Source organism: Chelonoidis abingdonii, chromosome 8 (assembly GCF_003597395.2).
Source record: "Chelonoidis abingdonii isolate Lonesome George chromosome 8, CheloAbing_2.0, whole genome shotgun sequence".
Classification (NCBI taxonomy): domain Eukaryota; kingdom Metazoa; phylum Chordata; order Testudines; family Testudinidae; genus Chelonoidis; species Chelonoidis abingdonii.
Window position 1 is genome coordinate 8,333,224 of NC_133776.1, and position 12,428 is coordinate 8,345,651.

A 12,428-nucleotide genomic window follows, 5' to 3' on the forward strand; every position below is an offset into this window, starting at 1 on the left:
CCTTCCTCTGCAGCGTGAGTCATGGGTCACTTGCTGGTGGATTCTCTGCAGCTTGAGGTCTTCAAACCACAATTTTGAGGACTTCAATAACTCAGTCATGGGTTAGGGGTTGTTATAAAAGTGGATGGGTAGGGTTCTGAGGTCAGACTAGATGATCATATTGGTCCCTTCTGACCTACGAGTCTATGAGTCTATGAGTCTCAGACACACACTGGAGAGAATCCTGGCTCTCAGGATTGCCCTGGCTGCAGCATGCCGAGTATGGCATTCCAGTCCGTCCTGACCTGGGTGGTGCCTTGTCACCCACTGATGTGGACACAGCTCGGAGACAGAAACCCCACTACCACCACAATCCAAACCACAGCGCCTCTGAAAGGGTTCCAAGCAGGCCACGTGAGGATGGGGCTGGGACGGCAATGTGCCGGAGACTCTGCTGGGATAGCATACTGAGGATGGGCCTGGCTTACAGACCCTGGGGTGACATTCACCCTGAGGCAGAGGGCCAGTGCACGCCTACTCACCGCTTACACCCCTCCTGAGATAGAAACCTGTCACCCACTGGTGGGTGAGTGCTTGGTCAGTCCCCTTCGTGCCTGATCCACGAAGAATGAGAGCCTCTTCCAGCCTCCACCAGGGAACCTGAAATCCAGTTGCATGTGTAACTTCGAGGCTCCCAGTTCGACCCCTGGTGTTTTAACCGGGATGGCAGCTGTCACAAATGCCTTTTATTGTAAGTATTACGGTAGGGCGTAGGGACCCCAATCCCGCTGCTCTGGGCGCTGTGCAAACGTATAACAAAGGGAGGGTCCCTGACCCCGAAAGCTGCCGATCTAAGCGGAAGAGACAACAGGTGGCTGCAGTAAACAGGCGGACAGGGGAACAACGAGACGTTTGGGCTCAGCGGCGCACCAGCTGCGGCTGCCTGATCGTTTACGTTCCATCCGGTTGATACAAGAGAGAACAGTACAATTAGTGCCGACAGTGTGTCTGCTAGGAAATCCTGCATCCCCGTTCGGGTGTGTCTGTGCACGGCAGCCTGCGTGTGAGTGCCTGTGGATTCGCACATGTGGGGCCTTTATGCCGTTCTCTTTTGCTGGAAGAGAGGAATTCCCTCCCTCTGAGTGGCAGGTTTGTTCAAGGTTCCACACGCCACACCGCCCACGTGTTCAGGGTTTGCTGCCCAGGGGTTCTCATGGCACTGCATTGGGGTGAACTTCACCAGGCGGACTCACAAAATCCGGGGGGATAACCCTGGGGAAATGCAAAAGAGCGGCCTTGGATTCCGTGCTGAAAATACCAGTGCAAAATCCCACCCCCTTTAACACGTGGGCTGAAACCCACAAGGAGGTCCGCCGTGCGCAGAGGTACACTTTGAGGGACACTTAGAAGGTGGATGGAGGTCTGTGAAAAAAACCACACCACTGATGACACATTTATACTGACCTAAGCTCCAGTGTAGATGCAGCTTTGTTAATGGAAGAAGGAAAGCTTAAGGTTCTGTCTACATGAGAAATGCTGTAGCGGAGCAGCTCTACTGCAGCCGCGGAAAGTGGTTCTTAGGTCGCTGCTGTAAATCCACCACTCCAAGAGGTGGTAACCAGGTTGATGGAAGAACCTAGGGGTGTCTCCCCCAGGGCTTAGGTCAGCTTAATTACATCCCATTTTTCACAGCCCTGAGTGAGGGAGTGAAGCGGATCTCTGCAGTGCAGATCAGCCCCGAGCTATGGTCATTTGGGGGTGTGGTGTCCCTACATGGATGGAAAAACCCATCCCCCTTCCCCAGCAGTGTCTGCACTACAGGCTTATGCTGGCCTAGCTATGCTGGTATCGTCTCCGAGTGTAGACACAGCTTGGCCTCCATGGTGGTTTAGTGCCTGTTAATACTTGGACTAAAACATTAAACCAGCCTCTCCTCTTCTCTTCTCTTCTCCTTGCTCCTATTCCCCCAGGGAACTAAAAGTAATTCCCCCTCTGTGCTTTTATAGTCCCACTGGGATGACTACCATTAACCCCTTGTTGTCACTGCCTGCCATCTCCTGATGGCGCTCGGAGACCTTAGAAGGAGGCTCACTGGTAACAGTGGTTTACATATATAGTCTGGGATTCCTGAAAGGGAAGAATCAACTCCCGCCATTGCCCAGGATCGGAGCGATCCAGTCCCAGCGAAGGCGCAGAGCTGGAGTCTGTGGTGCGGAGCAGAGGGGACACAGCCGGCGTCCTGCCCACGGCAGTCACTGTCCTGGAGGAAGCAGTGCAGTTTTGAGTCCCCAGGAGCAGAGGGCCCCACAGCAAGGCTAGGCTCTCGGAGGCTGACGTTTCTCTGTGCTCTCCCCACAGTGGCTGTGGACACGACTTTGCATGTGGAGTGGAGTGAGGTGAAGGCCCTGCCTGCCCTCTCGCCCGTGGGGAGCACCAGGACGTCGCTGGTCCACAGGCTGGTTCGGCAGAGCTCAGTGGACAGCCAGGACTCTCTCGAGGTGCCACAGTTCTCATCCCTCTACCTTTGGGGACGGGGGGTGCTCCACTGGTGAAACGAGCGGTGAGGTGGGGTGTGGGGCTATGGGGCAGTTGATTGGGGCAGGGGGAGATGGGGAGGAGGGCCATGTGCGTAGCTTCTCTGCCTTTCCAATTCAACCCTACTTACGTGGCACATAGGCCTTGTGGGATGAAAACAGCACTCGGGCTTTCGCTGGGGTTGCTGTCCTCCCTACCATCAGGATAGACCCACAATAGCAACACTTCACCCTTTGCCAGTGCCTTGCAGCTGAAGATCCCAGAGGGCTTTGCAACCCAAGAAGGAGCCTCACCTTGCAACCTTCCCCCGGGACACGGGTGGCAGCAGCAGGCTGATGCTGGAGGAGAGGAAACTGAGGCCCCCATTTTCCACCGTAGCATTCAAGTATCAGTGGCTTGTTTTGCAGTCGTGGCTAACAGACTTGCTCAAGTTCAGGCCCAGAGCACGCAGCTTTGCCAACCCAGCTCCAGCCCACCCTGGCGTGGCTCAGAGATCCCGTGGTAACTATCCACTGTGCGATACATCAGAAATGAACCTTTGGGCAGGGAGGAGCTGGCTGCAGGGGGACTTTACTGAATCCCAGCCATCTCCTCCCCTGGCCTTTCATTTCAGGGCCTCCCACATCTCACGGTGGCCTGGTTTAACTTTCCGCCTAAGGCTGCTGTATCCCTGGGGCTTGCTGAGGGGGTATCTGCACGGCACGTGGAGATGTGCTTATAGCACGGGTCGGCATCTCTGTGCTAGCTTTAACCTAGGCCACGATAGTAGTGGGGGTGTCCATCCAAGGCCTCATGGTAGTACCCATCCCACTGCTGGGACCGGGTCCAACCAGACAACAGGCTGTCCCCTTCGACCTTGTCTGCTAGAGTATTTTGCCACTGTGAGCACTGCTGCAACGCCCAAGCACACCGTGCAGCATGCTCACGTCACCAGGCGATTGCACACGCGCTCTGGGGAGCAGAGCTGCCTCCGCTGCCATGTCCCTCAGCACCGTTGCAGGGCCAGCATGCCCAGGACTAGCAGGCATTGTCGCGCCAGTTGGTCTTCCCGGTGCAATTCCACAATGCTCCTGTCCCCCTTCAGTGGTTGCTTTGACAGCTTGGTGCCCCTTGAATTTCCCCCGGATTTCCTCTCTGCCTCCCATGTCTCTGTCTTGCTCCCCTTTGCCCCACTCAAGTTTTCCTCCACACCCCACTCTGGCTCCTCTCTGCCCCGCTGTCCCTTTCCTTGTGCTCCGTGGGCCTGGAGAACCCTGCCCAGGGCTTAGTCCCCACGACCTGTGGCCCTGAGTGAGTCCTGCTCTGTCCATCTCCCTGCCCAGGGGTGTAGCCGTATCTGCAGCTCAGGGCTCTGATCCCTGCAGCTCTGCTGGGTTGGGGGTCACCCACACTCGTAAGCGGTCCTATCACCATCCGTCTTTGGGTGCTGTACTGCTTTGCTGTTATAGCTCAGAGCCTTGACACCCACAGCTGCTCCATGAGTATAAAGGTCCCATCTTGGCTTCCACCGGCCTCGTTACACCTTGCGGGGTGACCCCAACAGCCCTTCCAGTCCCATGTCTCCCCAGATCCCTCTAACCTGAGGCCTTAATGATCAGACACTCGGCTTTTCCCCTCTGGCTCACCAGCCTCCAGTGATCAGTTTGCTCTGGCGGACATATGCTCCAAATGGTTTGCACAGAGGAGAGCTGCTAGAAGTAAAGATAAAAAACTGACTTAATGGAGAAATCACGGGTTCAAAGATGAGCTAGTGAGGAAAACCAAACCCAGACAAGTAACACAGCGAATTAACAGACACACAACTCCAGGCTTCATGTTTCCGTGTTAGTTAAAGTCTCTTTTATAATACAAGTTACCTGTTGCCTCTGCACAGTTTCCCGCATGCCCTTATGATAGACAGGATCCAGCCTTTCCCCAGCGTCCCATTTAGAGGCTGCTTCATCCCCATCGTTGCTGGATAAAAACCCTCAAACGCAAGCCTGATCTTAAAAGGCTTTCTCCCCGCCCCCCCCATGCCCTGCTTTCTCCTGGCATGGTGACTTTCAGGGTTTGGCTACACTTGCAGCCGTACAGCGCTGCCGCAGGAGTGCTCTCGCGGCAGCGCTCTGAAGTGCGAGTGTAGTCGCGGCGCCAGCGCTGATACTCCACCTCCCCATGCAGCACTGTAACTTGCTGTGCTCAGGGGTGTATTTTTTCACACCCCTGAGCAAGAAAGTTGCAATGCTGTAAAGTGCCAGTGTAGCCAAGGCCATAGTTATTAGTAAACTCCCTCTTTCCTTAGGTTTCCATGACTGGGGGATTCTTGTCAGTATCAACATCTTTCCATTAACTTTAATGGTCCCCCATTGTCTGTTCCTGGCTGGACAATGGGTCGTTGCTTGGAGCCAGTTTTGTGGCAACATCTGGCTTGGGAGATGCCTCCTTTTCTGTGTGAAATTGTTTATATACATAGATTGATCACCACAATCTGTAGCCATATCTTATAATACCCATCACGCTCAGAACACCACAGGCTTTCATAAAAGACTTTACTGGCTACACTTTTCTAGTACAATAACGTTGTGTGCAATCAGGGGCGGCTCTAGGGATTTTGCCGCCCCGAGCATAGCAGGCAGGCTGCCTTCGGCAGCTTGCCTGCAGGAGGTCCCTGGTCCCGCAGATTCGGCGGCACGCCTGCGGGAGGTCCGCCAAAGCCACGGGACCAGCGGACCCTCTGCAGGCAAGGTGCTGGTGCCTGGAGCCGCCCCTGTGTGCAATACTGGTTCAGTGACTTAGTCTTTGGAGTTCAGACCCTCTGGTTTCCCCTTGGGGTGTCTGGCCCCTGTTTGTCACAGCAGCTTCTCTATGGTTAGAGTGCTGGGGGGTTACGGCTCCCCCGGGTGTAGAAATGGGTTCCCAAAATCAGGGATATCTGGGCCCAGCTAGGAGGCTGAGCGGGTCTGCAGCCCACCCCCCACCGGGCGACGCTCACACCCTCAATGTACTTACATTGCTTGAGTTGCCTGTGGACGGCCTCAGCCATATCCCCTGTGCTACTGTGACCTGAACAAATGAGAGTGGGGAAGGGTCCTTGCCCCAATCCCCTTGTAAATCCACTTACCCCCCCTTGCTGCTCCAGCACACACTCTTCCTCCCTGTCACCCTGAGCAGCAATATATCCCCCCAGGCCACAGCTGCGCTAGGTCAGGGAAGGAAGGGAATGTCTCTTCTCCAGACCCAGCCAAAACTATCAACACGTGCAGATGGATGCTATATAAAAATAGGACACGCAGTGTGGCTGCTCTGCACTGCTGCAGCTTGCATAGGGCTGTGACTGGACCAGCGCTAGCAAAATCTGGGTGTCTTTGTTCTGCTCTGGTTTCTGCACCTTCCTCCATGCAGCTCCTTCCCCTGGATCCAGTCAGACCCACATGCCTCCCACTCTGCTGAAAACTCTCCTGATTTGACAATAAATCCGGTCCCTTGCCTTGGAGTAATTCATAGATTCCCAGGCCAGAAAGGACCATTGTGGTCATCTGGTGTGGCCTCCTGTATCACATGGGCCAGAGGACTCACCGCAATCATTCCTAGAGCAGATCTTCTAGAAGAATACATCCAGTAGTGGTTTAACAATGGTCAGGGATGAAGAATCCACCATGACCCTTGGTCAATTTTTCTAACGGTTAATTAGCCTCATTGTTAAAAATTTATGCCTTATTTCCAGGCTGAATTTGTCTAGCTTTAACTTCCAGCCATTGGATTGTACCTTTCTCTGCTAGACTGAAGAGCCCATTATTAAATGTTTGTTCCCCAGGTAGATATTTATAGATGGTAATTAAGTCACCCCTTAACCATCTCTTTGTTAAGATAAAATAGATTGAGCTCCTTGAGTCTCTCACTATAAATCATGTTTTCTAATCTTTGAATCATTCTCATGACTCTTCTCTGAATCCTCTCCAATTTATCAACATCTTTCTTGACTCATGGGCACCAGAACTGGACACAGAATTCCAGCAGCAGTCGTGCCAGGGCCAAATTGAGAGGTAAAATAACCTCTCTACTCCTCAAGATTATCCTGGTTGTGCATCCTAGGATCACATCCTTCTGGCCACAGAGTCACAATGGGAGCTCATGTTCAGCTGATTAGCTACCACAACCCCCAAAGCTTTTTCAGAGTCTCTGCTTCCCAGGAGAGAGACCCGTCCTCGCCTGTGTTCTTTGTTCCCAGATCTAAATACAGTATCTACATGTAGCTGTGTTAAAAGGCATATGGTTTGCTTGCATCCAGTTTACTAAGTGATCCAGATCTCTCCGAATCAGTATCCGGTCCCCTCGTCATTTATCACTTCCCTGGATTTTTGTGTCATCTGCAAACTTTATCAGTGAAGGTTTTGTTTTCTTTCAGATCATCGATAAAAATGTTAAATAGCGTAGGGCCAAGAACCAATCCCTGCAGGACCTCACTGAAAACACACCCACTTGAAGATGATTCCCCATTTACAATGACACTTTGAACCTGTCAGTTAGCCATTTCAAAATCCATTTAAAGTGTAACATGTTAATTTTATATTGTTTTAGTTTTTTTAATCAAAATGTGCTTTAGAGAAGTCTTAAGTATATTGTCACAAAAACAACAAGGAGTTCGATGGCACCTTAAAGACTAACAGATTTATTTGGACATAAGCTTTCGTGGGTAAAAAACTTCCCTTCTTCAGATTGTGTCAACTTTGATATTACTTTTATCAATCAGACTTGTAATCTCATAAAAAACTTTGTTAGTTTAACAGGATCTATTTTTCGTAAACGGATGTTGATTTGGATTAATTACATGAACACCCCCTCTTTAATTCTTTATTAATCAAGCCCGTATCCACTGCTCCATTATCTTGCCTGCGATTGATGTCAGGCTGACGGGCCTATAATTACCTGGGCCATCCCATTCGCCCTTTTTAAAAAGTGGCACAACATTAGATTTCTTCCAGTCTTCTGGAACTTCCCAGTGCTCCGAGTCTTATTGAAAGTCAACTTTAATGCTCCAGTGAATTGCTCAGCCAGCTCTTTTAGAACTCTTGGATCTAAATTATCTGGACCTGCTGATTTTAAAATGTCTAACTTTAGTAGCTTCTTTTTAGCATCCTCCACAGATACAGGAATGGAAAGAGTGTTATCAACATATGATGAGACTGTATTTGTTTTTCCCCCAAATACAGAAGAGAAATATTTATTGAACACTTCTGCCTTTTCTGTATTATTATTGATAATTTTACCTTTTCCACCTGATAATGGTCCAATACCATTGTCAGGATTCTTTTTGTTCCTAATATTTCTAAAAACAAAGCCACAAAACCTTCTTGTTGTCTATACCTTTACTGGCTATACCTGTCTCCTTGTGTCTTTTGTTTCCCTTATCAATTTTCTACAATTCCTAACTTCTGATTTATATTCATTACGATCAGATTCCCCTTTATTCCATTTGTGATATATAATTTTATTTTTATAGCTGCCTTCACTTCCCTCTGAAACAGGTCTTTTTTTTTTTTAAACCACCAGAGCCTTCTTCCACAGTTGGGAGATTGTGTTTTTTTGGGCATCCAGTAAGGTCTTCTTAAATGATTCCCAATTATCATTCACATTTTTCTGCTTAAATTCTTCCTCCTAGCTGATTTGGCTCATAATTATTTTCAACTTTGTGTAATTAACTCTGTTCAAGTGTGTGTGTGTGTGTGTAATATGTATATATGTATATGTATGTGTATATATTTTTACTGATCTGGACTTTATTCCACTTGAAAATTATGAATGTGATCAAGTTATGATCACTTGTACCTGGCTATCCTTAATTTTTAGTTCTGTGCCAAGTTCCTCTTTATCTGTTAGGACGAAAGTCTAATATAGAACCCGCCTGTGTTGGCTGCATCACTTTCTGAGTTAGGAAATTGTCAGCTATAATATTTAGAACTTCTAAGGATGTTTTAGTACTGGCAGCCTGAGAGCTTCAGCATATGTCTCTCACATTGAAATCCATGGTGATCACGCTGCTTTTTCTCCGACACACAAATAGATAGGTGCATAAAGAGCTTGTCGTCCTGTTTCCTAGTGTGATCTAGTGGAATGAGATGGGGTGTAGCCGACACCAACTACTGCCTTGAGCTTTATCTGTTAGGACATTGATGCCTTAGCATTCCAGATCATTTTCTTCTGACATGGAATACAAAGGGGAGAGGAGAAGGAGGATGGGGAAGAGAGATACATAAATGTGAAGCTACTAGGGGGATACTGGATGGATCACTTGCTGGAAGGTTCTCTGCACCTTGAAGTCTTTAAACCATGATTTGGGGACTTCAGTGGCTCAGACACAGGTTTGATACAGGAGTGGATAGGTGAGATTCTGTGGCCTGCGTTGTGCAGGAGGTCAGACTAGATTACATCCCGTTTCCCCTCATCAGTCTGGATTGTAGGTGGCTTTGTCCTCCCAGTTGCAGACCAGGCTCAGGGCTATAGAGATGGTAGATAAAGTGAATGCCCAAGCGGTGGGTGGGCCCCAGGGCATTCTCTGCTGCCCATGAACACCTGCTCTGGGCACATAGGCGCTAACTCTGTGATTGCTCTGGGGCTGGAGCACTGATGGCCGGCAGCCCCCTATCAGCTCCCCCCACCCCTCCCTAGTGTCTCCTGCTCGCTGGCGGGGCCCACAGATCAGTGCCTCCCTCACCCTTCCCGTGCTGCCCACCCGCTGTGATCAGCTGTTTTGCGGTGTGCAGGAGGCGGGGAAGGGGGAGGACTGAGGACAAGGCATGCTTGGGGAGGGGGTGGGAAGGGCCAGAGTGGGGCCTGTGGCAGAGCTGGGGGTCGAGCACCCCCTGGCACTTTGGAAAGTTGGCACCTGTTTCCTGCCAGACTTCCTTTCTGAACAGGGGAGAGACCCTTCTGAGCTCTGAACGTGGGTCTAGCACCGAGATCTATACCCAGGAACTCCCTGGTTCAGACATGGGGAAAGCAACACTTCTGCTCTCCTGTGAGGAGCAGTGCTACCCACGGCGCCTCCAGCGGGAGCTGGGGCACGCAGAGAGATCTTGGGAGCATGGAAGCAGCTGAAGTCTCTCTCTTTCCCCCTAGGTGCAGCCCCCATGATCTTCAGTGGGTGCTCAGCAGCGCTCATCATCTTCTGCTTTGGTGCAGGGGTCTAAATGTGGCTTTAGGAGCCAGCTTCGGGTGTCTAGGTTTGCCAGTGCGTGAAGCCCCCTCAGAGCATGGCAGAGCCTTTTAATGGATGCATCTGGTATGGCTCTCTGGGTACTCAGGGCAGTGAGTCCCCCTGTTCTCCCTCACACTGGAGGCAGGGGGGTACTTACTTGTGCTTAGCTGGATGTCAGCTGCCTGATGCCTCCAGCCTGGTAGCCCCCCAGGCAACCTCCTCGGGGCAACGCCAGCCCTTCCTTTGTCAGGGGGCCAGTGTACACCCCAGTTTGTAGGATTCAGCTCAGGATCGGCTCCTTGCTTAACATCACAGCACTGAGAGAGTCACAGTGGGCCACAGAGACGTTTAATATCAAAGAGTCAAGAGCACGTGAGGAAGGATATTGGAAACAAATGCGTAACGTGCTTTCTGGGGAGCCAGACTGACCTCCCGGCTAAAGCCGTTTACCTCCCCTGCAAAGTCCTGTGCAGCGTTTCAACCAAGGCTGGTTGTGATTCCATTTTCAGAAGTGCGGGCTGACGGGGTGTCATCTTCCCTGGTTACTTGAGTCCCCAAAGTAATCAGGGAGCTAAGCAGAAGGCAGCATCCATTGTGTTTGCTCAGAGTGCTGAATTTACAGCTCAGCAGAGGACCAGGTGAGTAAACATCCCTCGTCTGGCAGAAACCTGTGTGTCAACTCGGCTTTGAGACAGAGGCGAAACCTTGGTTGAGACAGAGGCGAAACCTTGGTTGCTGTACACGGGAATAACTCCTCATGTACGCACCGTCCACCCCACTAGTAATGAGCAGTGTGAGCCCGGCTTCCGTTTGACCTCCCATGACGGTCCTTGGTGAGCCAGAATGGACACACCAGAATCAGGATGTGCCTGTAACCCCTCTTACCTGTTGGCATCGAGGGGTTCTTGGGTTACAACCTCCCACGTGGTTTATGTGCGGGTGACTCCCTGGGGCTCTGGGCATTGGCATTCCACAACCGATTGAGATCACAACCCACCACCCCCCGGCTCACCCCCGGCTCACTCCAGCACCCTACATACCCTGTCCCTACATACACACCTTCCCTCCCCTCCTTTCCCCAGTGCACAGCCCACTCTGGCCCAGACACACATTGCCCCCTCTGGGGTGATGGGCCTGGAGGCTGCAGAGCATGGGGGAATAGGGGGATCCCAGTCCCAAGGGGCTGAGCCTTCCAGCGCCCTGCTATTGGCCGTGGGTTAATCCCCAGCGTGGAGTTGCCCCAGTATTCAAAGCCCAGAGGAGACTAAGGCCTCGGCACCTGTAGACTCCTCGGCATCCCTCCCCAGCAGTAGCCAAGCACCTTGTTCAGCCTTTCCCACTCACTTGGGTAACCAGAGCCCTTACCCCTGGGTGGGTGGGGAGTCTGTGCTGAGCAGACATGGGCCTTTGCAGTGGGGAAAGGGGAGGAACCATGGTGAGCCCCAGGGATTCCTGGGGGCACCCTCCCTGGGGGTTTGCACCATGTCCCTGGGGGCTTGGTTGCCCTGGAGCTCTCAGGCATTCCTGTCATCACCCTTACCCCCCGAAACCCAGCGCTTCTCAAGTGGCCATTCCCCAGGGCACGGCTGGTGCTGACACACCCTCTGCTTTACTGACGGTGCCGCTTACCACAGCCCTGGCTCCCGGAGCACCCCTGGGGTTGGGGCGGATCCAGCACTGGGTTCGATGGTGGAGGGGAGTGTCTGTGTCTAAACGAAGAGAGAATTCAGGGAACTCCACATGTGCTGGGGGGTTGGGGCTGGGCTGGGCTCATGATCAACAAAGCAAGCCCTGGGCAGGCTGCAAAGAGCTTCTGGGCCCTCAGAGCCCAAGGGCGGCTTCTAGAGTCCGGCATGAAACTGTCCTTTGGATCATCCTTGTTTGCTCTCTTACGGCTGCCTATGAAACAAGCCTCCATCTTCTACCTCCCCACCATCAGTCCTCTCCCCCACCCTCGCCACCCCTCCTCACTCAGGCTCCGGCCATTGCACCCCTTCCCCCTCCTGTGCCCTTTGAAATGTGCCCTTTGTAATGTGGGACACGACTGGGAGCTCTTTAGGGCAGGGCCTGGCTCTGGCACACCTGGGCGTGGCGTGCCCAGGGCAGGGGGCTGCAGGGACACAAGCACACAGAACACCAGCGACTAGCCCTGGGGCACGTCCCGGGCACGGGCAGTGAGCGGCCAAGCTGGCAGGTTAGTTGTTCTGTTCAGTGCCCTGAGCCCCACACTGTATTATCGGGTGCTTGTAGCTCAGTGCCTTCAGCCTGCTGGCCCCTGGATGAGGCTCAAGTGCTGGCCGGTGAAGTGGGGTCTGGATATTGGGGAACCAAGGAGCAATTTAGCCTTTGCTCAATGAACCGCCTGGCCTGTAGCAGCCCCTGCCCATAGCTCAGCCAGCAAGGGCTGGGTGCTCAGCATGTGCCCTGCACCAAGGGACACAGCATGGACTGCACCGGAGAAACCCAGGGGAGTCTGTGCAGTGTTCCTCCACTGATCGCCTCACCTCCTGGTCCCTGAGTCCCGGCTGGCCTGGCCGGGGTATCGATTCTCCCCGGTCCCTGAATCCCGGCTGGCCTGGCCGGGGTATCGATACTCCCAGGGCTTTTTTTTTCATAGATTCACAGACTCTAGGACTGGAAGGGACCTCGAGAGGTCATCGAGTCCAGTCCCCTGCCCTCATGGCAGGACCAAATATTGTCTAGACCATCCCTGATAGACATTTATCTAACCTACTCTTAA

General features: G+C 52.3%; 1 protein-coding gene across 2 annotated transcripts in view; it reads left to right on the top strand.

Moving 5' to 3' along the window:
* The window catches only part of FAM131A (family with sequence similarity 131 member A), a 48,394-nt gene that overhangs the window by 13,970 nt on the left and 21,996 nt on the right, over window positions 1–12,428 (top strand). Inside the window, exon 2 of one of the 2 annotated variants that reach the window (XM_032803908.1) lies at window positions 2,338–2,477. In XM_032803908.1, coding sequence (XP_032659799.1) covers window positions 2,338–2,477 — 140 coding nt within the window. Of the gene's footprint in view, window positions 1–2,337; window positions 2,478–12,428 lie in introns of those variants that run through there. The other variant, XM_032803909.2, reaches the window with a different exon arrangement.